At 51.3% G+C, this 24,651-nt stretch overlaps 1 protein-coding gene across 3 annotated transcripts; it reads right to left on the minus strand.

Moving 5' to 3' along the window:
• Nucleotides 1–1,091: 1,091 nt before the first annotated feature.
• HNRNPL (heterogeneous nuclear ribonucleoprotein L) lies at nt 1,092–18,615 on the minus strand. 3 transcript variants are annotated; one of them, XM_055103589.2, is made up of 13 exons: nt 14,392–14,679; nt 12,009–12,127; nt 10,545–10,782; nt 10,340–10,427; nt 8,702–8,796; nt 8,536–8,608; nt 5,179–5,250; nt 4,787–5,067; nt 3,583–3,704; nt 3,086–3,287; nt 2,283–2,340; nt 2,073–2,168; nt 1,092–1,469 (listed from the first exon to the last, which is right to left on the minus strand). In XM_055103589.2, the coding sequence occupies exons 1-13, from the start codon at nt 14,656–14,658 to the stop codon at nt 1,411–1,413; spliced, it is 1,770 nt and encodes a 589-aa protein (XP_054959564.1). In that variant the 5' UTR covers nt 14,659–14,679; the 3' UTR covers nt 1,092–1,410. The 3 variants fall into 3 exon arrangements, with proteins under 3 accessions (XP_054959564.1, XP_054959565.1, XP_054959563.1); XM_055103590.2 differs by lacking the exon at nt 14,392–14,679 and adding an exon at nt 17,023–18,615 and having other exon boundaries at nt 4,787–5,250; XM_055103588.2 differs by having other exon boundaries at nt 4,787–5,250; nt 14,392–14,682.
• Nucleotides 18,616–24,651: the final 6,036 nt, after the last annotated feature.

Genomic DNA, 24,651 nt, shown 5'->3' on the forward strand with positions numbered 1-24,651 from the left:
CGGCCTCCCAAAGTGCTGGGATTACAGGCGTGAGCCACCGTGCCCAGCCCACTTTTTTATTTTTTGTAGACAGGGTTTTGCCATGTTGCCCAGGTCTCAAACTCCTGGCCTTAAGTGATCTGCCTGCCTTGGCTCCCCAAAGTGCTGGGATTACAGGCATGGGCCACTACATCCAGCTATATATATCCTTTAACCCAGCAATTCCACTGGCAGGAATTTACCTCCTGATCAGTATCAGGGAAGCTGGCCAAGATACTTGTGTAGATACGTGTTACAGCACTGTTTGCAATAGCAAAAATAGACCTGGAAACTACCCTTTGGGACCAGGTTAAATCATGACACATCCACACAATGATACTGCAAGGGTAAAGACAAGTCACTCTGAAATGATACAGAACACAAAGGTTTTGGGTTTTTTTTAACACCCTGTTGCCCAGGCTGGGGTGCAATGACCCCATCACAGTTCACTGCAGCATCACCCTCCAGGGTTGGGGTGATCCACCTCAGCCTGCTAGGTAGCTGGGACTACTGGCATGCGCCACCATGCCCGGCTGATTTTTGTATTTTTAGTAGAGACAGGGTTTCACCATGATGGCAAGGCTGGAAACGTTTTTTTTTGAGATAGGGTCTCACTCTGTCACCCAGGTTGGAGTGCAGTGATGTGATCACTGCACTGTTAACCTCCTAGGCTCAACTGACCCACCTGCCTCAGCCTCCCAAGTAGCTGGGACTACAGGTGTTCCACCAAACACACCTTTTTGTAGTGACGTTTCACCATGCTGCCCAGGCTGGTCTTCAACTCCTGAGCTCAAAGTATCTGCCCCACCTTGGCCTCCCCAAATTGCTGGAATTATAGGTGTGATGACCCACTGCGCCTGATAGAGCTTGCTCGGGCAGGGCCCAGTAAGAATGCCACTAAGCCTGCTGGATTTTCCTCAAAGACTCAATTGCTAGCACCATTCTCAGTCTGCAGCCCACCCTGCTCCTCTTGGGTCTCTGTATGCCTCCAGAGGGCCTGTGACTGTGCTCAGGCCTGCCTGTGTCTTCAGGACAGAGAGGGAGGAAAGCAGACATCCTGGAATCCCAGCAAGTGCTGTGTTTATTTTCCAAACAATTTTATTGAAATGTGCCAAGAGTACATGGGCAGCACAAATGTATGAACAGGAAAAAAAAAATCACATGTACAATAATTTTTTAAAAGTGAAGGTTAATCTTGGGAGATACCAGTTCCCCTCTCCCTCCCCCTGCAGACTTCCAGCGTTTCCATTAAGGTTAAGCCTCTACAAACCTAGCATTAAAAAAAAAAAAAAAAAGGAATACAAGATCTTTTGCAAATAACAAAAACAAAAAATGGCATAAAGGAAAGAGAAATGTCTTCCTGCTCAGATGGGACTCTTCCTAGGCACCTAATTAGGAGGCGTGCTGAGCAGTGGAGAAACACAACTTCAGAGTGTAAGGGTATGGACCATCTGCAAAGGAGAGACAAGTTTGGTTGGTTCCTGTCTTTGGAGGCTCCCCAAACCCAGGTCCCCTCAAGTTTGTACCCATCTCCCATTTTCTGCAGGTCAACGGCAGGGGTCTAAGGAGTGACTGCCCAACGTGAGGCTTCAAGATGAGCCAATTACCAATTATGCACGGCGTTTCTCCTTCTCTTCCTTCATTCCCATAGAGAATCCCATTCCTATCTCCTTCGCCAGCCCAAGGCAATGGGCCTTTCCCAGCAACTGGGTGGGCAAGTTTTACCTGCTGGATAGTGTTGCCTCTTTCCTAGGTAACAGAGTGGCTTTCCTACCTAAGCCAGTCTCTGATGCAAAGAAGAGAATGCCACCTCCCTGGAGGACAAGCCTGAGCAACTCCCAAGCTGGCAGAGTGAGTGGCAGCAGGCAGTCAGGCTGGCTCTCCCATGAGGAGCACAGGCTGCTCTCCTGATGAGCAGGTCCCACCTGCCTGTGTCACCAACAGTGCGAAGATTCCGGGGTCCTATCTCAAGGGCAGGAAGGACATCCCTGGCCTGAAGCCAGCCAACCCATTAGGTCACCAGGTTGATGCCTGCAGGACACACAGATACTCACTTGGGTTTTTCATCTGGTAATGGTTCAGGAAGCCCAGAGTCTCCAGGGCATCGCTCTTGGATTCCCACTCCAGCAGTCCAGAGGAGCTGCGCTCACCTGATTGCAAACCAAGGGGAAAAGCAAAGGTTTCAGACTCACCCAATAGGAACTAGGCAGCTGCCCACCAACCACCAAGCAATTAGGGGAAGGAGGTGGGCACACTCGACTCACTTTTGCCTGAGAATACTTTCACAGAAGATGGCCGCTTCACTCCCAGCTCATCGCAGATCTGCAAAAGAAAACAGGTAGTAAATGAACTCTGAAACAAAAGGGCCGCCACACAGGATTCAAGCAGACCAGGCCCTGCATGACTCAGTACTTGAAGTTTTCAGGAGAAAAGGCTTGTAGATTTTATCACATACCCTAAGGCATCCCTGTGTCATAAAAAGGCCAGCAACAATGCTCTTTAATTATTAAGTTGCCTGAGACTGGGAAGCTGCTTTTTCGTTCCCAACTTCAACAGCTATCTGGATATCCGCACCCGGCTGTTTGCTGAACGCTGTTTGCTGAATGCCAGGTCAACATTTCAGACCACAGCCAGATCCACTTGAGTTCCTCCTCCCTTCCGCTGCCTCAGTTCCCCCTGACTGAGCTTTACAGGGCCCCACCTTCTGATGGTATCAGGGTGATGGCACCCGAAGCCTACGCCAATGCGGTTCTTGTGAAATTGGGCCCTCATCACTGGGCCTGTGAAGCAGCTTTCCCAGCAAACGAGCAGTTGCCCTGCTTGCCAAAAATGTAAAAGGAACGAACACAGCAAACGGTGTTGCTAGAAACTTGGTGCCATTCTCACCCTGTCCAGTTTGAGAGCACGGATTCCTATCTGTCCTGGCCTCTGCTGTGTTCCTAGCACTCAACCCAGGGCCAGGCAGGACAGAAGTTCAACAGCTATTTGCAGAAAAGACTGAAATGAATGGCCTACTCAGACGGCCGTGGCAAGGACCCGACTGCCTGCGCAGCTCCACGGCACACACCTCAAAGAAGTTCTCCTCGGTCACCTCCAGCGGGGCGTTGAAGAAGTGCAGCACATTGCTGGGGTGCTGGATGCGGTTCTTGGCTGCCTGCTCTGGGGTGGAGAACCGATTGTTCCGGGATTCACTGAAGTCTTTGTAACTGCAAGACCCGTCTTCCAACCCGTATGACTGACCGGGCATGATGGCTGGCTGCTTGGAGACACTGCAGGAAGGAAGAAAGGGGAGCCTTTGTCATACCCAAAGTTGTCCCTGAAGCTTTCCCCTGTGGCCTCCAGAGGCTTAGCTTGCCCTGTGTGCCTTGGGGCATTGCTCTACACCTGAGGCAAGGCTGACTCACTTTCTCCCGTGGTGTCAGAGACACGTCTGGGAACACACCTGCCACATCCCATTTCTGTGTGAGTCAACACCTCGGCCTCACTGTGCTCCTCTGCTGGGCCCCATTCCCCTCCTTTTCTCTCCCCTGTACCTCTGCTGCCCTCCCTAGCCTGAGCACCTACCAGACATTCAGCTTCTGCCCAAACATGAAGTTGTTGTTGAGGTGGGTAATGGCCCGGTCTACAGCGTAGCCATCAGCCATCTCCACCATGGCGGCCCCCGGCTTGCTTTTCATGAATTTCACCTTGGGGAGAGTAGCTGCAGTCAGCACCTCTGTCCAGCTGCCAGGGTCCCCTCTCCTGCCCCTCCCAAGTTAGTGATAATAACCCCTGCTCTGGCCTCCCATGTCCTCACAGTGAATCGGGACCACTAGAAAAACATGCCTGGCCCACACCAAGTGCTCAACCCATAGTGAGAAGCAGAGCCTGGGCCATGTTTTTAACTGTGGGACATAACCCACCAGTAAATCATTTAGTGAAGCATGACAGAAAACTGTGCAGGAATCAGAAATCAAATCAGCCATTTTCACCATTTTGTCTGTTACACACAGACGTGTGTGATCTATGGATGGCTGTGTCTACAGTCACAAGGTAAAATACTCCTTCAGCTGGGTTACAACAGAGCAGTGCCGGCTCTGGAGCCAGGCGGTCTGGCTCTGAGTCCTGCTTCACATAAAGGCTACGTGAACCCGGGCGTGTTATTTAAGCCCCCTGTCCTCCACTTCCCCCGTCCATCTCATTAAGGATTAATGTGAGAAATTACACAGGTCACTACATGTAAAGCACCTTTAACAGTGCCTGGTAACTAACAACACTTCACCTGTGTTACGAACTACTCTAAGTAATGGGCCAAGTCAGGAGCTGCACAAAGGCCCCCAAGACCCAGACGGGTTTAATGTTAAGCAAAATGCCGCCTGGTCTCAGGTAGACACTCAGCCACCACCAGCCCCAGTCAACTGTCCCACGGGAAGGCAGAAGGCCTGGTGTTGCCAGGTCTTAAGTTTTCAGGAGGAAATCCTTAAACGATGGTGTTTCACTATAATGGATTCATTTTTATGTTTTATAAATCTCTATGTTCATGTACTGGTATTAGTACTTTTATGTGATAAAATCTTTTTTTTAAACATTGGTAATTCAAAAACACAACACCCACATACAGTGAGGACCAAACAAAACCCGTCTGCAAGCAGGCTGCCTGAGCTCACTGAGTCACTCATTGGCGTCTGCCCGCCCAGCGCCACACCAGGCTCCCCCCTGGTTCTTTCCTGTGCTGACTGGCAAGATACGAAGCTCAGCGAGGAACCCAGGGGGCCCGGCGGCAGCTCACCTTCTCCACATTGCCATATAAGCAGAAGACATTGAAGACTCGGTCACAGTTCATCTTAGATTGATCCAAGCCATAGACCATGAGCACAGGGCTGTCCGCGTGAGGGCCATACTCGGGTGGTGGGGGAGGGGGTGGGGGGTGCCCATACTGGGGGCCGTAGCGACTTGGGCCCCGACGGTGACCCCCCACTGGTGGACCCATCCTTCTCCCTTCGTAGTGAGGTGGGGGGGGCCCGTAGCCCTCATCATGGTAATGGCTGTGGTACCCACCGTGGGGCCCTCCTGGGGGGTGGGAAGGAAAGAGAGGGAGGACGGGTGAGAATTTGCACGGCGGGCGGCGGGCAGGGGCACATGAGCCACGGGAGTCCACGGAGGGGAACCCCCTGCCCTCACCATATTCTGCGGGGTGATCTCCCAGGAGAGGGGGCTGCCTCTGGCGTTTGTTGGGGTTGCTGCCAGGGTCACCTGTGGAGAGAGAACACAGTTAGGAGTCTCACTCAGAAATTAGGGTCTCTCCCTCCCTCCTGACTGCACAGGCTGATCTGAGCCCCCAGCTCCTGCAAACTGCAAGCCCTCCCTTCCTCGAGGGCTGTGGGGCCTCCTTTTGTGATCTGACCTACGGCAGGCATGAAGCCCGAGCCTCAAAGCTGGTGCCCACTCTCCTTCCCCTGCTCATACCAAAGGGCTGGTCTTGTTCTGTGAAGGACAAGGCCAGGTTCTGTGCTCTCACCTACCCTGGCCCTGGGAGAAAGCCCAGCTCCCAGGCCCTCTGGGGAATGTGCAGCTGCTACAGAAGCTGATATATTATGGCGGGCCAAAAGCAGCTTTCTAAAGTGACTCCCAATGAAGGGAGAGTAGATTAAGAGGAAAATAACCCCGGAGGGAAGCAAGCAAGCTTGACCCCCAAAGCCCCCAAGGTTCTAGGAGCTCCAGACTGTCTCTGTTAGATCCCTTCTTTCTTAATCCCAGTCCCCCCTCCCTCCCAGTCCCGCCAGCCCAAGAGGGACTGACTGTAGCTGACAAGCAGGGCAACAGCAGAATCAGTTCAAAGAAGCAATCATGTACAAGGCATCGACATTCCCACACCCAGCAATGGCGCAGATCCACCCTGACCCCAGCAGTTCGTAATCACTGCCTTTAACTTAGCGCTTAAGTGGCAGGCACTGGGCTAGCCGCTTTACAGACATCACAGCTTCTCAAATTCCTCACAACAACCCTATGAGGTAGGTTCTGATATTTCGGCCCCATTTTACAGATAAGAAGACTGAGTCGTTAACTTTTAACTGAGCAGTTAAAAGACACTTTGGCCCAAAGTCACAAAGCAAGACCGTGGCTGAGCCATATTTGAACCCAGGTCTGGCTGACTCCAAAACCCAGGGCTCGAAACCACTGCCCTTTCCTGCCACCCGGCCTGGGTTTTGTTACCAGTCATTACAAAGATGGAAAAGGACTACTTACAGCAGAAGTACAGAGTACAATGTCCATTTGTCACAAAAAACAAATCTGTATTTTCTCTTACCATTGGACGCTTCAACAGTGAGTTAGCACAGTTCTGAAAGATGGCGTCCCATCAAACATACACTGCGACCCTGCATCACATGGTTTTACAGTCATAAATACAAGTCACGGTACACATCCGCTACAATTTTTTTAAAGAATTGTTTTAAAAGTCAATATTTTGATTAAATCAAAAATGGCTCACAGATGTTCTGTCCTCAGAAGATATCAGAAAAGTGGAAATAAAGGTGTATGAAGTGGGTAGTGTCCCTCCATGTTGTCACCTCCTCACATATGTGCTGCAGTGCGGTGGTGCGGTGCTTCTGGCTGTGTAGCGCTCCGTGTGCGTGTCTCCTGGTATGAGGTGTGCCAGTGGCCCCACTACGCTCGCGCTTTTGGCCTTGGGAGCGCGCCTGGTTACCCGGCAGCAGGTAACTGTGTGCCTCTGAGCTGTTTGGCTGTCTGGTTTTAGGTCTGTTTTGGTTTTTTTGATTTTTTTTTTTTGTTGTGGTTAAAATTTTTTTTTTTTTTTTTGGTTTCTGATCTCCAGTTGGTGCAGATTATGTTGGCAGCCGGTGACTGCAGAAAAAATAAAAATATCAAAACAGAAAAAAAACAAGGCCCTCCCCAAACCAAATGACTTAAAAAACAAAACCCATATGGCGAGGAATGGAGAGAGGATCCTATTGTCTTGGAGGCCCATGGAATCTACTTCCGTCTATGAAACGTTCTCCGAAAAGAGCACCGCTCGCTGGCTGGCTGGGACAGCTCTGTTCTCTGTGTTTCCTACTTCTGTGTACATTCTCGGGTTCAAGTTTGCTTGGATTTTGACCTTTTTTTTAATGTTTAATAAAAAAAGCAGTGTCTGCTGCCATGTTGCGTCTCTTTCTCTCTTTGTCTCTGTATGCCTCTGTCTCTGTGCTTGTAGCTGTTCCTTGGAGCGCGGTGTGGTGTTCTTGATGTAGTGAGCTCAAGTCTGCGGCTGTTTCTGGGGACGTGGTGGAGGCTGCATGTTCTGTTCTCTCCAGGAAGAGCTAGTGGTTTTCTACCCTGTGTGTTGGTGAGCAATGTGCAGAGGCAGAGCCGCTGAAGTATGGTTCCTGAGGGGTGGCGAAGCACCGCCCTCACTCCAGGTCACCTCATCAGCCCTCGTTTTTTTTTGGGCCCCAGCCTTGGGGCTGCCAAAGCTGAGAGGCATCAAAACCAATGCACAGCCAGCCCCCTGCCACTAGCCCCTGCCGGTCTGCACATCTTCTATTTATGTTCCTTGGAGAAGAAATGGTTGTTGCCATGTTTCTGTTAGCAGTCATGTAATGCCATTGCCCGCTCTGGTACATTCACTTGGTCACCAATTTGCCTCTGACCTTTGGAGGGAGCAGCCAGGCCCACAGGGCCCACTGTGAGGATCCTGGGGAAGAGTCTAGCCCACCCTGCCCACTGCTTCCCAGATGCAAGGGCGAGCAAGACAGGCCTGCCTAGGAATGGGGGGCTCTGGCCTCTCAGGGCCTGTGCGATGTCAGCATCGAGCCTCCTCCCTCAGCCCATGGCCTGGTCCGACGTATCAGACCAAGACAGACACCGAGATGGATGGTCTTGTTGGGGGGCTGCCGCTGTTTCTCATAGGCAATCCTCCACCTCTCCCTGCTACCAAAGGCAAACCATTCTTGACAGACACTAGGAAGGGAGTTGTCCATTTGGGCCACCTGCAGAGATGTTGCGTCCCCTCTACAAATGATGTGAGGCATGTCCGCCCTGGTCCAATCCAGAGTGTCTCACCTCCACAGGGTCAGCTTGCTCACAAGGCTCACTGCAAGAGCCCGGGAGACCTCATCGCCCCCCAACACTGTCACTCCCCCAAATCAGACCCTCTCAACAGCGCAGAACAAGAGGACAATGCCTGGCCCAGCAAGAATGGAGTGAGTGACCCTCACCAGACTCTCAAAGGACCCACTGCTGGTTTCTAAGGCCGCCCCCATGCCTCATCCTCAGTGAGGCCCTGCTCCCCGCCCGTCCAGGCTTCTGCCTTGCCTCTGTATCCTGAGCAGCATCGGAGGGCCCCAAGCAGCAGTGAAGACCCATGGAGGCCTCTCACTCCCCCATCCCACTAGGGTGTCCAAGAGCTGACCCCAAGGCCCTCCCATGTCCATGGGGGGCCCAATGGCATTACATAACCCTGAGCCCAGGCCTATGAAGTGCACTAGTCGAGTGAAAGCAAGGCGGGTATGTTTAGAACAAAGTGGTCGTCAAGATTACCTTGTCCACTGAGATTGGGGTTTGTGTAGTCCCAAGTATCCTGATCATTCTTGAACACATTCAAGCGTGTAGGCTGCAAGGACAGGACAAGACAAGACTTGAGGTCAGCCATGCCCCAGCTCACCTGGAAGCTGACAAGGGGCAGTCAGTCACCTCCCAGATGTACCTTTGCGTATTCGATCTTCAGAGTGCAACAGCCAGAATAGATATCAGCCCCATTGAGAGAGGCCTTGGCCCGCTGGGCACTTTGAACTGAGTCAAATGTGAGTCAAGTTAAGGAAAGTCCCATCACAGGAGATCTTTGAGAAGGGCTTCAAGTTACCCCAGAGAGTGATAAGGACAAGGTAGTACCCCAAGACTGTGGTACAGACGGAGACTTTGGGATTAGGTCACTGCCCAGCCACTAGCCTCAGGTTAGGAGACCAAAACGCTGCCCCGGGTGAGCAGTCACTGGGCCAGAGTTCTCTCATAATCTGCACCCTGACCCACGGCCACCAGCAACCTCTTCTGCCACACCACTTTCTCCGTCTCAACCCTCTCACGCCCTTCGACTAAATCTGAAACATCAACTCGATTACAGCTCTGCCCTGAAAGTCCATCAGTGGCTTTTTCCTGCCCCTGCCCCAAGCATCGCATCGCTGTCTAGGATGCCCTAAAAGCTTCTTCCAATGTCTATTCCAAACCCGTCTGCTTGCCAGCCACTTTGCAATCCTCAGGTCTTTCAATTTCTCCATCCAACACAAGCTCCTTCTGACTTTACAACCTTTGCAGAGGCTGTTTCCTCCACCTTGAGTATAAGCTCCTATTTGCTCATAGGACATCACCTCCTCAGCAACCTTCACACATGCCCCACCATTTTTTTTTTTTGGATATGGAGTCTCGCTGTGTTGCCCAGGATGGAATACAGTGGCACAGTCTCGGCTCACTGCAATCTCCGCCTCCCAGGCTCAAGCGATTCTCCTGCCTCAGCCTCCAGAGTAGCTGGGATTACAGGCGTTCACCACCATGCCTGGCTATTTTTTGTATTATTAGAGACAGGGTTTCACCACGTTGGCCAGGCTGGTCTCGAACTCCTGACCTCAGGTATCTGTCTGCCTTGGCCTCCGAAAGTGCTGGGATTGCAGGCATGAGCCACTGTGCCCGGCCCCACATCCCCTTTTAAATAAATTCCTTTTCCCAGGGGCACATTTTCTCAGGACCTCTTGAGACTATGTTCCCCAAACCTTTGTCACTCATATTTGGCTTAGAATAAACATCTTTAAAAATAAATTCCTAGCCAGGCGCGGTGGCTCACGCCTGTAATCTGGGAGGCTGAGGCAAGTGGATTGCCTGAGGTCAGGAGTTCGAAACCAGCCTGGCCAACAACCTGAAACCACATCTCTATTAAAAATACAAAAAATTAGCGGGCGCCTATAATCCTACTAGGGAGGCTGAAGCAGGAGAATTGCTTGAACACAGGAGGCAGAGGTTGCAGTGAGCTGAGATAGCACCACTGCACTCCAGCCCAGGCAACAAGGACTAAACTCCATCTCAATAAATACATAAATAACAGAAAGAAAACAAAAAGAAAAATAAATTCCTTTGTATCTCCTAACACACTGCTCTCACCCCTAAGATCTGCATATCCACACGATATGCCTAGTCCTTTAACTGCCTCCCCACTCAGTCACTGGGCTCTGTGAAGGCATCTGGCACATGGCAGCCACTCCCGTGGTCAGCAGACACATGCTGGCTCAAAGAATGGCCACTGTCAAGCCCTGCAAGAGTCCCTACCCTAAGGAACACCTGTTTTCCAGCAAAGGATATTCCACCATCGCCTGAACTCCATTCTTCCTGAAAATGACAATTCTCTGGACAGGGCCACAAGGATTACAGATAGTGTAAAGAACATCCTGCAAAAGCAAACACAGGCAAGATGAAGGGGCACTGGCAGATCAGTCTGGCTTGGGGGAGGGAATAAGGGGAGAAAAGGAAGGGAGACCTCACGAGAAATGCCTGCTGGCACGTACCGTGGTGATCGAATAAATGGGGTTCAGGATGGTAAAGAGAAGCACACTGTTCACGCTCCGGGAGTCATCCGAATCCCCAGGGCGGGAGATCTTCTGGCTGGTAGAGTAGTTGACAAAAGCTGGGTGACCAGCAATGTATATTTGGTTGTCGGCTGCGTAGTTCACTGCGTTGCAAGCCCCCAACACATCTTCAAACTCCACCAGTGCTTGTCTCTTTTTAGGCATTACCACCACATAGCTGGCAGAGAGAACACAGGTTTCAATCCTCTCAGGAAAATGTAGACAGGAGAAGGGTATCATTTGATTTTTTGAGAACTGACTCCTCCATGGCCTCTGGACTCCTCTGCAACCCTATCATGGTTCCCTGACCTGAACACCCTGTGCCACAAGTAGTACCAAAAGCCAAAGAGGTCTAGCTGAGCCATCATGTCCCTCTGGGAAGCCTTCCTGACCTCTCCTCACCAGACTGTCAGATGCCACCCACAGACGGCTTCTTGAGCTTACACTATCACAGTGCAAATCACTCTAGGAGGGCAACTTTCTAAGAGAAGCATCCAGATACAGCTCACTACTGTATTTGCAGTATATAGCATGCACCAAATATTCAGTAACTACTTGCTGAATGAAAGAACACTGGCCAAGAGCAGTAGCTCATGCCTGTAACCCTAAAACTTGGGAGGGCTAGGTGGGCAGATTGCTTGGGCCCAGGAGTTTGAGACCAGCCTGGCCAACATGGCAAAACCTCACCTCTACAGAACAATATAAAAATTAGGCCGGGCGCAGTGGCTCACGCCTGTAATCCTAGCACTTTGGGAGGCCGAGGCGGGCAGATCACGAGGTCAGGAGATTGAGACCATCCTGGCTAACACAGCGAAACCCCGTCTCTACTAAAAATACAAAAAATTAGCCGGGTGGGGTGGCCAGCGCCCGTGGTCCCAGCTACTCGGGAGGCTGAGGCAGGAGAATGGCGTGAACCCAGGAGACAAAGCTTGCAGTGAGCTGAGATTTTCACTGCACTCCAGCCTGGGCGACAGAGCGAGAGACTGTCTCAAAACAAACAGACAAACAAACAAAATATATATATATGTAAAAATTAGCCGGGCATGGTGGCACATGCCTATAGTCCCAGCTACTCAGCAGGCCGAGGCAGAAGGACTGCCTGAGCCTGGGTGAGACTGCACCACTACACTCCAGCCTGGGCCACAGAGCGAGACCTTGCTCTGTCTGAAAAAGAGAACACTGACTAGAAACTACAAGGCAGAGGAAAAATGAAGGAAGGAAAAAGGATCATGGAACTTGCTGTAATCTGACACAAAGTACAATGGCCAACCCAAAAGCAGAGGGGCCACAGAATCTAGACCAGGATGGCAACGAAATCACTATTTCCAACCAGAAATCGTGGACACACAAGGACACCCAGGAGTCAACTTTGGAAGTCCAACACCTGGCCTCTGAGCCCAGTACCTGATGGGTCCAAACTCCTGCAAGGCCTCCACAAGGTCTGCTTCCACCACGCCGTCAATCAGGCCCCTGATGTGGACAACTGGGGAGGCAGGGGTTTTGTGCGGGTCATCGTAGTTCTCCTGAGAAAGGAAGCAAAAACAAGAATTCTTTTCTTGCTGTACAAGATGACGCCCCACTGGCCTCTGTGCTGTTGTAGACCCAGTCAGATAAAACAGTTGGAGGTCATCCATGAAGGATGCACAGGAAAGACTAGGGGCAGCAATTGAAGCCAATCAGCCCAGAAGGATTCTGGGTCAGCAGAACAGTGGTCCTGAGTGGGTGATCACTTGCCCACTGGCTCTTGCTGTAGCTTCTGAGGAAGGTAGAACGGAGGGAGGGCCACACAAGTCCCAAATCTTACGTTCTTCCAGGGACCCCCCCCCTTCCCACTGGTCCACTCGACCAAGGAAACATGGGAAAAGAGTAGCTGGAAAAGGAGACACACTGGCAGCAAGGGCTCTAACAGCTATCTGCTACAGTTTGAATGAGGACATCCCCTTTGCATGTGCCCCAAATTCCCTGCCCTTTAACTGGCTGAGCCACCATCATCTAGCTAAGCACACCTGTTCCCCACCACTCACACCCAGGTTCAGTCAGGGCAAAAAACAACACATGCCCCAGAAACTGGGGCAGCCAGGCCAGTCTTGACCCCTTCTAGTCTTGAATCACCCTTCCACCAAAATCTGCTTTGGAAATTACTGCCTAGGTCAGACTAAGAAAAACCAGACAAGAAAGGTCTTTTATTTATTTTTTGAGATAGAGTCTCACTCTGTCAGCCAGGCTGGAGTGCTATGGCGTGATCTTAGTCCACTGCAACCTCTGCCTCCCAGGTTCAAGCGATTCTCCTGCCTCAGCCTCCCGAGTAGCTGGAATTACAGGCCCTCGCCACCACACCTGGCTAATTTTTTTGTATTTTTAGTAGAGACGGAGTTTTGCCATGTTGACCAGGCTGTTCTCGAACTCCTGACCTCAGGTGATCTGCCTGCCTCAGCCTCCCAAAGTGCTGGGATTATAGGCATGAGCCCCCACTCCCGGATGGAAAGTCTTTTAGAAAGACCAGAGACTCCAACCCATACCATTAAGAACCGACTGCTCCTTCCTAAGAGAAGTATCTTACACCCACCGACAAAAGCCTCTGGTCATCAGGAGAAAGATTAACTCTCTTCCGCCTCTCCTGGGCTCTGGGGCCGGCCCCCTGTCTGAGAATCACTGGGCAGAAGTGCGTGGAAGGGGGGTAGAATTGGATTCTATTTCAGGAGCGATCCACCCGAACCACAGGGTGAGGCACTCCCGCCAGGTTAGCAGCTCCCACAAATGGGAGTTCTAACTCCAGCCCTGCCCCTCACTAGCTGTGCCACCTACAGTAATTCACCTCATCTCATCTCTCTCCTGGCCCATTTCCTCCTTTGTAAATCGGGAATCCCAGTATCTCCCCCAACCTCAGGAAGCGTTAAGGATTTTCAATTAAGATGTCTTTAAAATGTGTGAGACAAGGCCAAGATTAAAACGCTAGCAACTCGTAACCCCTAAACCCTAGAAAACCCTGCAAATAGGCGGCCCTGTAAGACTTCAAGATTTTGGAAAGAGTGGGGACTGGGCCCCACTCCAAAAGCAACGACTGGTGTTTTCGGAGGGACTGATTACAGAGGGTCGAAATGCTTCCAGCATGGCCAGGAAATAGTTTGGTTTATCAAATCCTCGGTACCCAGTGAATCCCCGGAAACTGTAAGCAAACTTGTGATGGTTTCAAGGCTTCGCTCAACTCCTAAAAGGGTAAAAGTGCATTTCACAAGTCCTCTTCCCATTTTCAATGCCTACAAAAATGAGAGCATCTAGGCTCAAACACATCCATTTCTGTATAGAGACAAGACTGGGCCTTAGAGATTAAGCTGCCATCAGACGGAATTCCCCACTCCAGAGGACAAGGCCGCCGCCCACCCGTTCCCGCTCACCAGGCGCTCCCCTAACCGCCCACGAGGCCGGGCGGGAACACTGCGCCTGCGCATGGAGTCAGCGAAGAAAATGATAAAGGGGAAAAAAACCGGCCGGGCCGCGTGCCCGGCCCCCACACGCCAGCCCGCGGCGCCTGCGCACTGGGCCATTCCCCTCACAAGCTACTTCCTCTGCGCTCCCCCACACCCCGCTCCGGACCCTGCGCACGCGCAGGCGCCTGTCCTCGCGCAAACCCCGCCGTTTGCCCAACGGCCGCCCCTCCCCCACACCGTCAACGACGCGATGGCCTGGGCGCGTGCGCAGAGGCCCCCCTCAAAAAATAAAATGCCCTCAAGCTGGGAAATTGTCCCCCAGTTCCCGGCCTTCCCAGCGCCTAGGGCCCTGGCCTCACCCCGCCGCCGCCGCCGCCCGCCGCCCCGGCTCCTCCACCGCCACCGCCGCCGCCTCCGTGCTGGTCGCCGGCGTTGTCAGTCTTGAGCCGCTTAGGGGCCCGGCCGCCCTCACTGCCGCCGCCGTAGTAACGGCCACCGCCGCCTCCGCCGCCCGCCGCCGCCATCTTCACCATCGCTCCCGAACGCCTCCGCTGCTCGTCCGGCTGCTGCCTCTGCTCCAGCCGCCGACGCCGCTTCTCCGCCCGGGGCAGCAGCCTCCGCGACATGGCGGCGCAGAACCCGCCTCCCCCCGCCTCTCATTGGGGGAGGGACACGCCCGTCACCCGCCGCCCCCACCCGATAGGGGGAGCCACTGGTCCCGCCGCGGGGGGAGGGTAGGCCTCCACACGCCTTGCGCGCTTATTGGACATTGCCCACGCCGTTCTGCAGGAGGGCCCGCCCTTGTTTGTCTGAGACACTCCTTATAGGTGGTCGCTTTCTGCCAGTCATTCCGTCGACCCCGCCGCCTTAAAATAAAATCCAATTTGATAGGTCGGATTTCTGGCGCTGCTGGCCTCCCTAAAAGCACCTGATAGGAACGGCGCTCTAAACCTCCCAAAAATCCCCGCCTCCCTCCCACTTTCATTGGTCTCCTCGCTAATCCGTCAGCACCAGTCACAATGACTACCTTCCCGCGCCACTTCGCAAGGAGACAAGGAAGTCCCGCCCTTTTTTGGTCTCTCTCCAGTGGTTACTACAGATGCCCATTCTTCTGCGTCTCCACTGATTGGTCAATGGAGAGTGGAGCGCACCCTCTCACCAGATGGTAGGACTATTGATACGCTCTGATTGGATGAAATGGGGAGCCCCACCCCAGGGTAGGCGCTCTTTGGTGCAGTATACGAAACGAGCGAAGGCGAGAACGCATGCGCAAATACGCTTTCAGGCGCCGCCCAGAGGCGGGGCCCCCTCTCAAGAGAGTGACAGCCTGGAATACCCGGAGTATTTATGGAGCGACCGCTGTGTGTGCTACGGAAGGCTAGACCAAGATTGACAGGAACTCCCAGGGTATCTCTGTCGCCATCACTATACCGTGTTCATTTCTATCTCTAGGAGGAATTCTTAAAATCCCAAATCTGAGCCTTTTCCTCAGTAGAAAACCACTCGCTGCTGCCGACTGTCTTCGGACCCTGTCCAGTTCTAAATTCAGCCGCAACCCTTTCAGTTTCCCTTGGGAGAAGAAGGCTCTTCCGCGCACTCTCCATCTGTGCCCGTGCAGTCCCTTCCACCTGCAATAGTCCACTACCCCTCCTGCAGGAGCTAAGGGCCAAGTCATCTTGTCCGTGCGATCTAAATTCACAGGTCCCTGCCATCCCAGACCCCCAGGATTCCCTTCAAAGCCATAACTCGGGCCAGTGGTTTTCACCTGACAGCTCGACCCCTATGAGCACCACAGGAGGTCCTAGCCCCGACCCTGGAGAGGCCACCTACCAAGCGCCCAGTACAGCACCTGGCACAGTGCAAGCCCCCTGCACAGGGGAGGCGTTCTTGTGATCTGTGCTTGCGTCGGGCCTTTCTTCCTCAACGGCGGGGTAAGACCACCCGCACTGCACCAAGAGAATGTCGGAGGGTATCTCCAGACTCCAGCGAAGCCCAACTGGCGGAGCCTGGGGGGTGGAGAGGAGCGCGCCCCAGTTATCACGCGCAGCCAGCGGGGTCAAACGGGGATTAACCTGGGATCCCGTCCTACGGCATTTAACATTATGGGGCTGCCCGCGCAGGGTGTGGGGGGGAACACCTTAGCGAAGCTATTGGCAAGTGACGATATCGCCAAAGGGGGGAAAAGAAATAAAAGCGAAGCTAGCGTCGTGAGAAACGCGGCGGACGCCCCAAAAGTGCTCCAGGACCTTTCTGCCCGGTTGATGGGGGATTTCGAGTTGAGGTCCGGGTGGAAACTAAGTTTGAAATGGAGGCCGTGTGTGGTGGCTCACACCTGTAATCCCAGCACCTGGGGAGGCCAAGGCGGAAGGCTCGCTTGAGCCCCGGATTTCGAGGTTGCAGTGAGCTGTGATCGCGCCCCTGCACTCCAGCCTGGGCGACGGAGCGAGACCCTATCAGAAAAAATGGGGTCTATGGCAATACAAGAGGGGGACAGGCCTGGTGGCTCTGCCGGTGAGGGGAAATAAAGTTAGGGGAGGGGGCCTTGCTGGGGACCTCGGTCAGCTCCCCCGGACACCAGGAAGATCCGACCACGCCAACTGAACAGAGACGGGGGCGGGGCCGCGTCTGAAGCACGTGACCCGCGTGACGGGAGGAGGCGGGGCCGGTCGCGACGAAGGGCGGGGTCGCTCCGTCCCAACGTCAGAGGAATGCGGTGGGGGGAGGGGGAGAGAGAGGGCCCCTCCCCTCCCCGCCCCCGCGCCCGGCCCGGACGCCCCTCGCGCCGGCGCGCACGGCCGGAGCGCGGCGGAACGGTCTACCCGGCGCCGCACGTTCTAGGCCGCCGGCCCGGCCTGGTGACCCGCACCCCCCGCGCTCCCGGCCACCGCCCCGCCCCCACCCCGCTGCTCGGACCCTGGCCCCCGGCCGCGCGCGGCGCCGCCCGCCGGTGCCCCAGTCACCCTCCCGCACCCCTCGCCCCCAGCCCCTACCAGCTCGGCGGCGAGCCTGACCGGCCGTCCCGGATCGAAAAGAGCAGACACTGGGAAGTTTTGGGAGAGGGAGGGGCGGGCCTTAAAGGGACCACGACCTTTTTTCAGCCCCGTGGGGGGAAGAAAAATTGGGGGCAGGGGGCGCGGGAGCGGGGACACGGCAGGAGACCGAGGGTCGCCCCGCGGGGGAATGGAGGAAACCAGGCGAGAAAGGAGCGGGAAGACCTTGGAGCCGCGGTGTTCGGGCTCCGCGTCCCTTTTCCCCAAAAATCCACCCCCGCCCCCCGCAGACGGAAAGTCACGCAGTTGTTTGAGACTCGTGCATCTTTCCTCCTGGTCAGGCAAGTGTTGTCTTGGCTGAGGCAAGTGTTTGGGGTGTACATTGCTCACATAAGGAAATGGGCTGGAGGGACGCAAGTGACTAACCCAGGATGCCACAGCTTGCAAGTGGCATGGCGGGGCTGGTCTGACGCCGGAGCAGACGCATCACCACGGCACTGCAGGGCTTATTAGGGTGATGGGGTAGGCTGTAGAGATGGGGGGTTCAGAGCAGGGGACTGGAGCCACCCTACCGGGGTTCCAACGTAGAAGCTGCATTTACTGTCTCTGGCCTTAGGAAAGTAACTTAGCCTTCCTCATCCGTTAGGGGGATGGCAGTAGGAGCTTCGTCTGGGTGGTCATGAGGAATGCAGAGAATGGAAACGGGACCTTAGAGGCCTACCCCCATTTCACAGTTGAAGTAAAACTGGCCCAGAGAGTGGAAGAACCGCGAAAAATTACCACAGCTCGGCAGCCTCTGAAAGAGCAGGTCGCTCCCGTTCTTAATCCACACAAAGCTTAATCGGACCCTTGCAGATCCTTGTAAACCCATGCCAGCCGGGCACGGTGGCTTCCCCTGTAATCCCAGCACTTTGGGAGGCCGAGGTGGGCAGATTGTTTAAGTCCAGGAGCTCGTGACCAGCCTGGGCAACATGGTGAAACCTTCTCTCTACATAAAATACAAAAAAATTAGCTGGGCATGGTGGCGTGCAACTGTAGTCCCAGCTACTGAGGAGGCTGAGGCGGAAGGATCACTTGAGCCCAAGAGGTGGAGGCTGACAAAGCGAGACCCTGTCTCAAAAACAAACAACACCCCAGAAAAATATGGCTGGGCGCCGTGGCTCACGCCTGTAATCGTAGCACTTTGGGAGGCCGAGGCAGGAGAATCGCTTGAGGTCAGGGGTTCGAGACCAGCCTGGCTAACATGGCGAAACCCGGTCTCTACTTAAAATACAAAAATTAGGCTGGCGTGGTGGCAGGCGCCTGTAATCCCAGCTACTCAGAATGCTGAGGCAGGAGAATTGCTTGAACCCGGGAGGTGAAGTTTGCAGTGAGCCGAGATTGTGCCACTGCACTCCAACCTGGGCAACAGAGTGAGACTCTGTCTCAAAAAACTAAAATAAATAAAATAGGCCGGGCACGGTGGCTCACGCCTGTAATACTAGCACTTTGGGAGGCTGAGGTGGCTGGATCACGAGGTCAGGAGATCGAGACCATCCTGGCTAACACGGTGAAACCCCGTCTCTGCTAAAAATAAAAAAAAAAATTAAAAAAAAAAATAGCTGGGCATGGTGGCGGGCGCCTGTAGTCCAGCTACTGGGGAGGCTGAGGCAGGAGAATGACGTGAACCCAGGAGGCGGAGCTTGCAGTGAGCCGAGATCGCTCCACTGTACTCCAGCCTGGGCGACAGAGCGAGACTCCGTCTCAAAAATAAATAAATAAAAGTAAAAAATAAATAAAGAAAGAAAAAATAGTAATGCTGCTGTGACCATTCCTAGTGATATCTTCTTGTGTCCATGTGTGAGAGTTTTAAGGGCATGTAGGTAGGAATGGGATTGCTGGGTCATGTAACATATTTTGACATTATTGGGTAGTAACAAATTGTTATTCAATATATCTGTACCATATATTCCCACCAGCAGTATATGAGAAGGTCTCATTCTTTTTTTTTTTTCTTTTGAGACAAGAGTTTCAATTTGTCCCCCAAGCTGGAGTGCAGTGATGCATACACAGCTCACTGCAGCCTCGACCTCCTAGGCTCAAGTGATCCTCCCACTTCAGCCTCCTGAGTAGCTGAGACCGCAAGCACATGCCATCATACCCTAATTTTTTTTTTTTTTTTTTGAGATGGAGTCTCACTTTGTTGCCCAGGCTGCAGTGCAGGGGTGTGATCTCCACTCACTGCAACCTCTGCCTCCCAGGTTCAAGCGATTCTTCTGCCTCAACCTCCTGAGTAGCTGGAATTACAGGCACACGCCGCCATGCCAGGCTAATTTTTGTATTTTTAGTAGAGACGGGGTTTCACCATGTTGTCCAGGCTGGTCTTAACTCCTGGCCTCAAGTGATCTGCCCACCTCAGCCTCCTAAAGTGCTACTAGCATTACAGGCATGAGCCACAGCGCCCAGCCACCCTAATTTTTTTAAATTTTTTTAATTTTTTTATTTTTATTTTTTTGTAGAGGCAGGGGTCTCACTATGTTGCCCAGGGTGATCTTGAACTCCTGGGCTCAAGCAATCCTCCCACCTCGGCCTCCCAAAGTGTTAGGATTATAGGTGTGAGCCATGGCACCAAGCCTAGGTTTCTTCTGCTGTTCTTTTCCAAAACTTCTTAAATTTTGATACGTCTTTCTCCTTTTCTAATATAAGCACCGAGGCTCTGAATTTCCCTCTCCATTTTAATTTGGCTGCATTTTACAGAAAGGTGTTTTGGAACTTCCATTCTAATTTCTCTCAGACAGATGGCATTTTTAACTTATTTTGTTGTGGTGGTTTGCTAAAATACTTGCAAGTTGGTACATTTTGCATTTTGAAAGATTTTGCCAAATTACCCTCCATTAGCACTGTAACAATTTGAGTTCTCAGCATTTCTATGTAAAAAATGAATTTTCCCCACTATCTCAAAATACTGCACATTTTGTTTTACATTTGTCAATCTGAGGTAAAAACTGGTTTTAATTTTCATTTACTTTATATTTACCTTATTGAATGAATCGTGTGTGTGTATGTGAGCGTATACCATATGTGTTCACATGGGAATTGGAACAGCTAGAGAAAAAACATCCCAGGGAGAAGAAACAGCAAATGCAAAAGCCCTGAAGTCGGCTGGGCATGGTGGCTCACGCCTGTAATCCCAGCACTTTGGGAGGCCGAGGCGGGCAGATCACGAGGTTCAAGACCAGCCTGGCCAACATGGTGAAACCCCGTTTCTACTAAAAATACAAAAATTAGCTGGGCGTCGTGGTGGTTGCCTGTAATCCCAGCTACTCAGGAGGCTGAGGCAGGAAAATCACTTGAAACCGGAAGGCTGAGGTTACAGTGAGCTGAGATCACACGCCACTGCACTCTAGCCTGGGCAACGAGCGAAATTCCGTCACACACACACACAAAGCCCTGACATGAGAACCGAAGACCTCTGTGGCTGGGCAGAGGGAGTGACAGGGTGAGTCTGAGGGGACAAGGTCAGAGGGGTGATGGGGGCACGTTATGTGGGGCCCACTGAGACGGGCTGAGGATGAGGACTTTGGTCTTATTACTAAGTGAGAAAAGAACCATGAGAGGGTTAAAAACCAGAATGACAGGCTGAGCATGGTGGCTCAAGCCTGTAATCCCAGCACTCTGGGAATGTTAAGGCAGGAGGATCCCTTGAGGCCAGGAGTTTTAGATGAGCCTGGCTAACATAGCGAGACACCATCTCTACAAAAAAAAGTAAAAGGCCAGGTGCGGTGGCTCATACCTGTAATCCCAGCACTTTGTGAGGTCAAGGTGAGTGGATCACCTGAGGTCGGGAGTTTGAGACCATCCTGGCCAACATGGTGAAACCCCATCTCTACTAAAAATACAAAAATTAGCTGGGCATGGTGGTGGGTGCCTATAATCCCAGCTACTTGGGAGGCTGAGGCGGAAGAATCAACTTGAACCTAGGAGGCAGAAGTTGCAGTGAGTCAAGACTGTGCTATTGCACTCCAGCCTGGGCAACAAAAGTGAAACTCCATCTCAAAAAAAAAAAAAAAAGGAAAAAAATTAGCTGGGCATGGTGTAATGCCCCTAGTCTCAGGTCCTCAGGAGACTCAGGCAGGAGGATCACTTGAGCCCAGGAGTTTGAGGCTGCAGTGAGCTATGATTGCACCACTGCACTTTAGCCTGGGCAACAGAGTGATAACTTCTTTCCAAAAAACTCCACAAAAAACAAAAGAGTGATGAGATCAGATTTTCTTTGGATTAAAAAATATAACATCTTTATTAAGCTATATTTCACATACCATAATATTAACTCTTTATATATTTATTTATTTATTTGAGACGCAGTCTCGCTTTGTCACCCAGGCTGGAGTGCAGTGACACGATCTCATCTCACTGCAACCTCTGCCTCCTGGGTTCAAATGATTCTCCTGCCTCAGCCTCCCAAGTAGCTGGGATTATAGGCACCCACCACAATGCCTGGCTAATTTTTGTATTTTTAGTAGAGATGGGGTTTCTGCATGTTGGCCAGGCTGACCTCGAACTCCTGACCTCAGGTGATCCGCCTGCCTCAGCCTCCCAAAGTGCTGGGATTACAGGCGTGAGCCATTGCACCCAGCCAAATATTAACTCTTTTAAAGTGTATGATTGGCTGGGCTGGTGGCTCACACCTATAATCCCAGCTATGTGGGAGGCCGAGGTGGGCAAATCACTGAGGTCAGGAGTTTGAGACCAGCCTGGTCAACATGGCGAAACCACATCTCTACTAAAAATACAAAAATTAGCCAGGCGTGGTGGCGCACGCCTGTAGTCCCAGCCACTCTGGAGGCTGAAGCACCAGAGTCACTTGAACCTGGGAGGAGGAAGTTTTTTTTGTGTGTGTGTATGTTTGTGTATATGTGATTGAGTGTTGAGTGGTTTTTAGTATGCTCACATAGTCATGCAACCATCATCACTGTCTGATTCTGGAATATTACCCTCAAAAGGAACTCCATACCCTTTTTTTGTTTTTCGAGACAGAGTCTTGCTCTGTCGCCCAGGCTGGAGTGTAATGGCGTGATCTCGCCTCACTGCAACCTCCGCCTCCTGGTTCAAGCGATTCTCCTGCCTCAGCCTCTGGACTAGCTGGGATTACAGGCGCCCACCACCATACCCCGCTAATGTTTTGAATTTTTAGTAGAGATGGGGTTTTGCCACGTTGCAATCCGCCCACCTCAGCCTCCCAAAGTGTTAGGATTACAGGCGTGAGCCACTATGCCCAGCCTCCATATCCTTTAGCAGTCACTCCCCTCAGCCCCTGGCAGCCACCAATTTACTTTCTGTCTCTATGGATTTGTCTAGTCTGGACATTTCATATTGTAGGGTCCAGCCCTACGGGGCTTAGCAGGTGTTCTCCCCGTGTGCAGAGATGAGAGATGGTAATAAATAAAGACACAAGACAAAGAGATAAAGAGAAAACAGCTGGGCCCGGGAGACCACTACCATCAAGTTGTGGAGACTGGTAGTGGCCCTGAACAGCTGGGCGCGCCGATATTTATTGCATACAAGACAAGGGGTGGCAGGGTAAGGAGGGTGAATCCTCTAAGTGATTGATAAGGTGAAGCAAGTCACGTGATCATAGGACGGGGGTGGGGGGCCCTTCCCTTTTAGGTAGCCGAAGCAGAGAGAGAAGGCAGCATACGTCAGCGTTTTCTTCTATGCACTTAAAAGAACGATGAAAGACTTTAAGACTTTCACGATTTCTTCTACCGCTATCTACTACCAACTTCAAAGAGGATCCAGGAGTACGGGAGGAACGTGAAAGTGGACAAGGAGCGTGACCTTTGGAGCACAGCACCACAGGGAGGGGTTTAGGCCTCCGGTGACTGCAGGCAGGACTGGATAATATCCAGCCTTCCCCAAGAAGCTGGTGGAGCAGAGTGTTCCCTGACTCCTCCAAGGAAAGGAGACTCCCTTTCGTGGTCTGCTAAGTAATGGGCGTCTTCCCAGACACTGGCATTACCGCTTGACCAAGGAGCCCTCAAGCGGCCCTTATGTGGGCGTGACAGAGGGCTCACCTCTTGCCTTCTAGGTCACTTCTCACAATGTCCCTTCAGCACCTGACCCTATACCCACTGGTTATCCTTAGGGTATATTAGTAATGCAACAAAGAGTAATATTAAAAGCTAATGATTAATAATGTTTATAATAATGATTGATAATTGTCCATGATCATCTCTATATCTAATTTGTATTATGACTATTCTTATTCTAACTATTTTCTTTATTATACTGAAACAGTTTGTGCCTTCAGTCTCTTGCCTCAGCACCTAGGTAATCTTTCGCCCACATCATATAAATGGAAAAATATAGTATGTAGCCTTTTGTGTCTGATTCTCTTAGCATGTTTTCAAGGTTCACCCATGTTTTTTAAATTAAATTAAATTTTTATTTTTGGGGGACGGAGTTTAGCTCTTGTCGCCAAGGCTGGAGTGCAATGGTGCAATCTCGGCTCACTGCAACCTCTACCTCCAAGGTTCAAGCGATTCTCCTACCTCAGCCTCCCAAGTAGCTGGGACTACAGGCGCCCGCCACCATGCCCGGCTAATTTTTGTAATTTTAGTAGAGACTGGGTTTTGCCTTGTTGGCCAGGCTGGTCTCTTATCTCCTGACCTTACGATCCGCCCGCCTCGGCCTCCCAAAGTGCTGGGATTACAGGCATGAGCCACTGTGCCCGACCTGCTTTCTTCTTTTTTGTTGTTAAGCCTCCTCCGGCTCCAAGCAGAAATAGCTTCACGGTCTGCTGTGCTTCAGATTGAAAACTCAGACACCCTCAGGGACCAGTGGGGAAAGCCACCCCTTAGAGGAAAGTTTCCCATTTGCATTACGCAGTCCTGACCCTTTCCCTACCTTTCCCCGCCCCCAGCTTCAATCAGGTCTAACTGATATGTGAGAAACCAGACCTTTAAAGTGTACAATTGATGAGTTTCAACTTACATATACACCTGGGAAACCATCACCACAAATCAAGATAGTGACCACAAGGTAAAAACAGTATTCATCATCCCCAGGAAGTGTTTTTGTTTTTTTGTTTTTTGTGTTTTGTTTTTTTTTTTGAGATAGTCTTGCTCTGCTATCCAGGCTGAAGTCCAGTGGTGTGATTATAGCTCACTGTGGCTTACTCCCAAGTAGCTGAGACTACAGGTTCCTGCCACCCCATGGCCATTTTTTATATATATATATATAAAAATATATATATAAAATATATATAGTTATATATATACACACTATATATACTATATATTATATAATATATACCATATATTATATATACTATATATTATATAATATATACTATATATTATATAATATATACCATATATTATATATACTATATATACTATATAGTATATATAATATATACCATATATTATATACTATATATACTATATAGTATATCATATATAGCATATATTATATATACTATATTATATAGTATCTCATATATAGCATATAATATGTACTATATTATATATAGCATATCATATATAGTATATATAATATATACTATATTATATAGTGTATAATATATACTATATTATATAGTGTATAATATATACTATATTATATAGTGTATAATATATACTATATTAT

This window comes from Pan paniscus, chromosome 20, assembly GCF_029289425.2.
Source record: "Pan paniscus chromosome 20, NHGRI_mPanPan1-v2.0_pri, whole genome shotgun sequence".
NCBI classification, from domain to species: Eukaryota; Metazoa; Chordata; class Mammalia; order Primates; family Hominidae; genus Pan; species Pan paniscus.

What these genes read in the sequence shown, in the direction of transcription:
- HNRNPL (XM_055103588.2), bottom strand. Translation starts at nt 14,658, where the DNA reads ATGTCGCGGAGGCTGCTGCCCCGGGCGGAGAAGCGGCGTCGGCGGCTG. An exon ending in CCATTTATTCGATCACCACG is followed by an intron (nt 10,428 to 10,544) that starts GTACGTGCCAGC and finishes TTGCTTTTGCAG; the next exon opens with GATGTTCTTTACACTATCTG. An exon ending in TATATGGCAATGTGGAGAAG is followed by an intron (nt 3,705 to 4,786) that starts GTGAGCTGCCGC and finishes ACTCTCCCCAAG; the next exon opens with GTGAAATTCATGAAAAGCAA.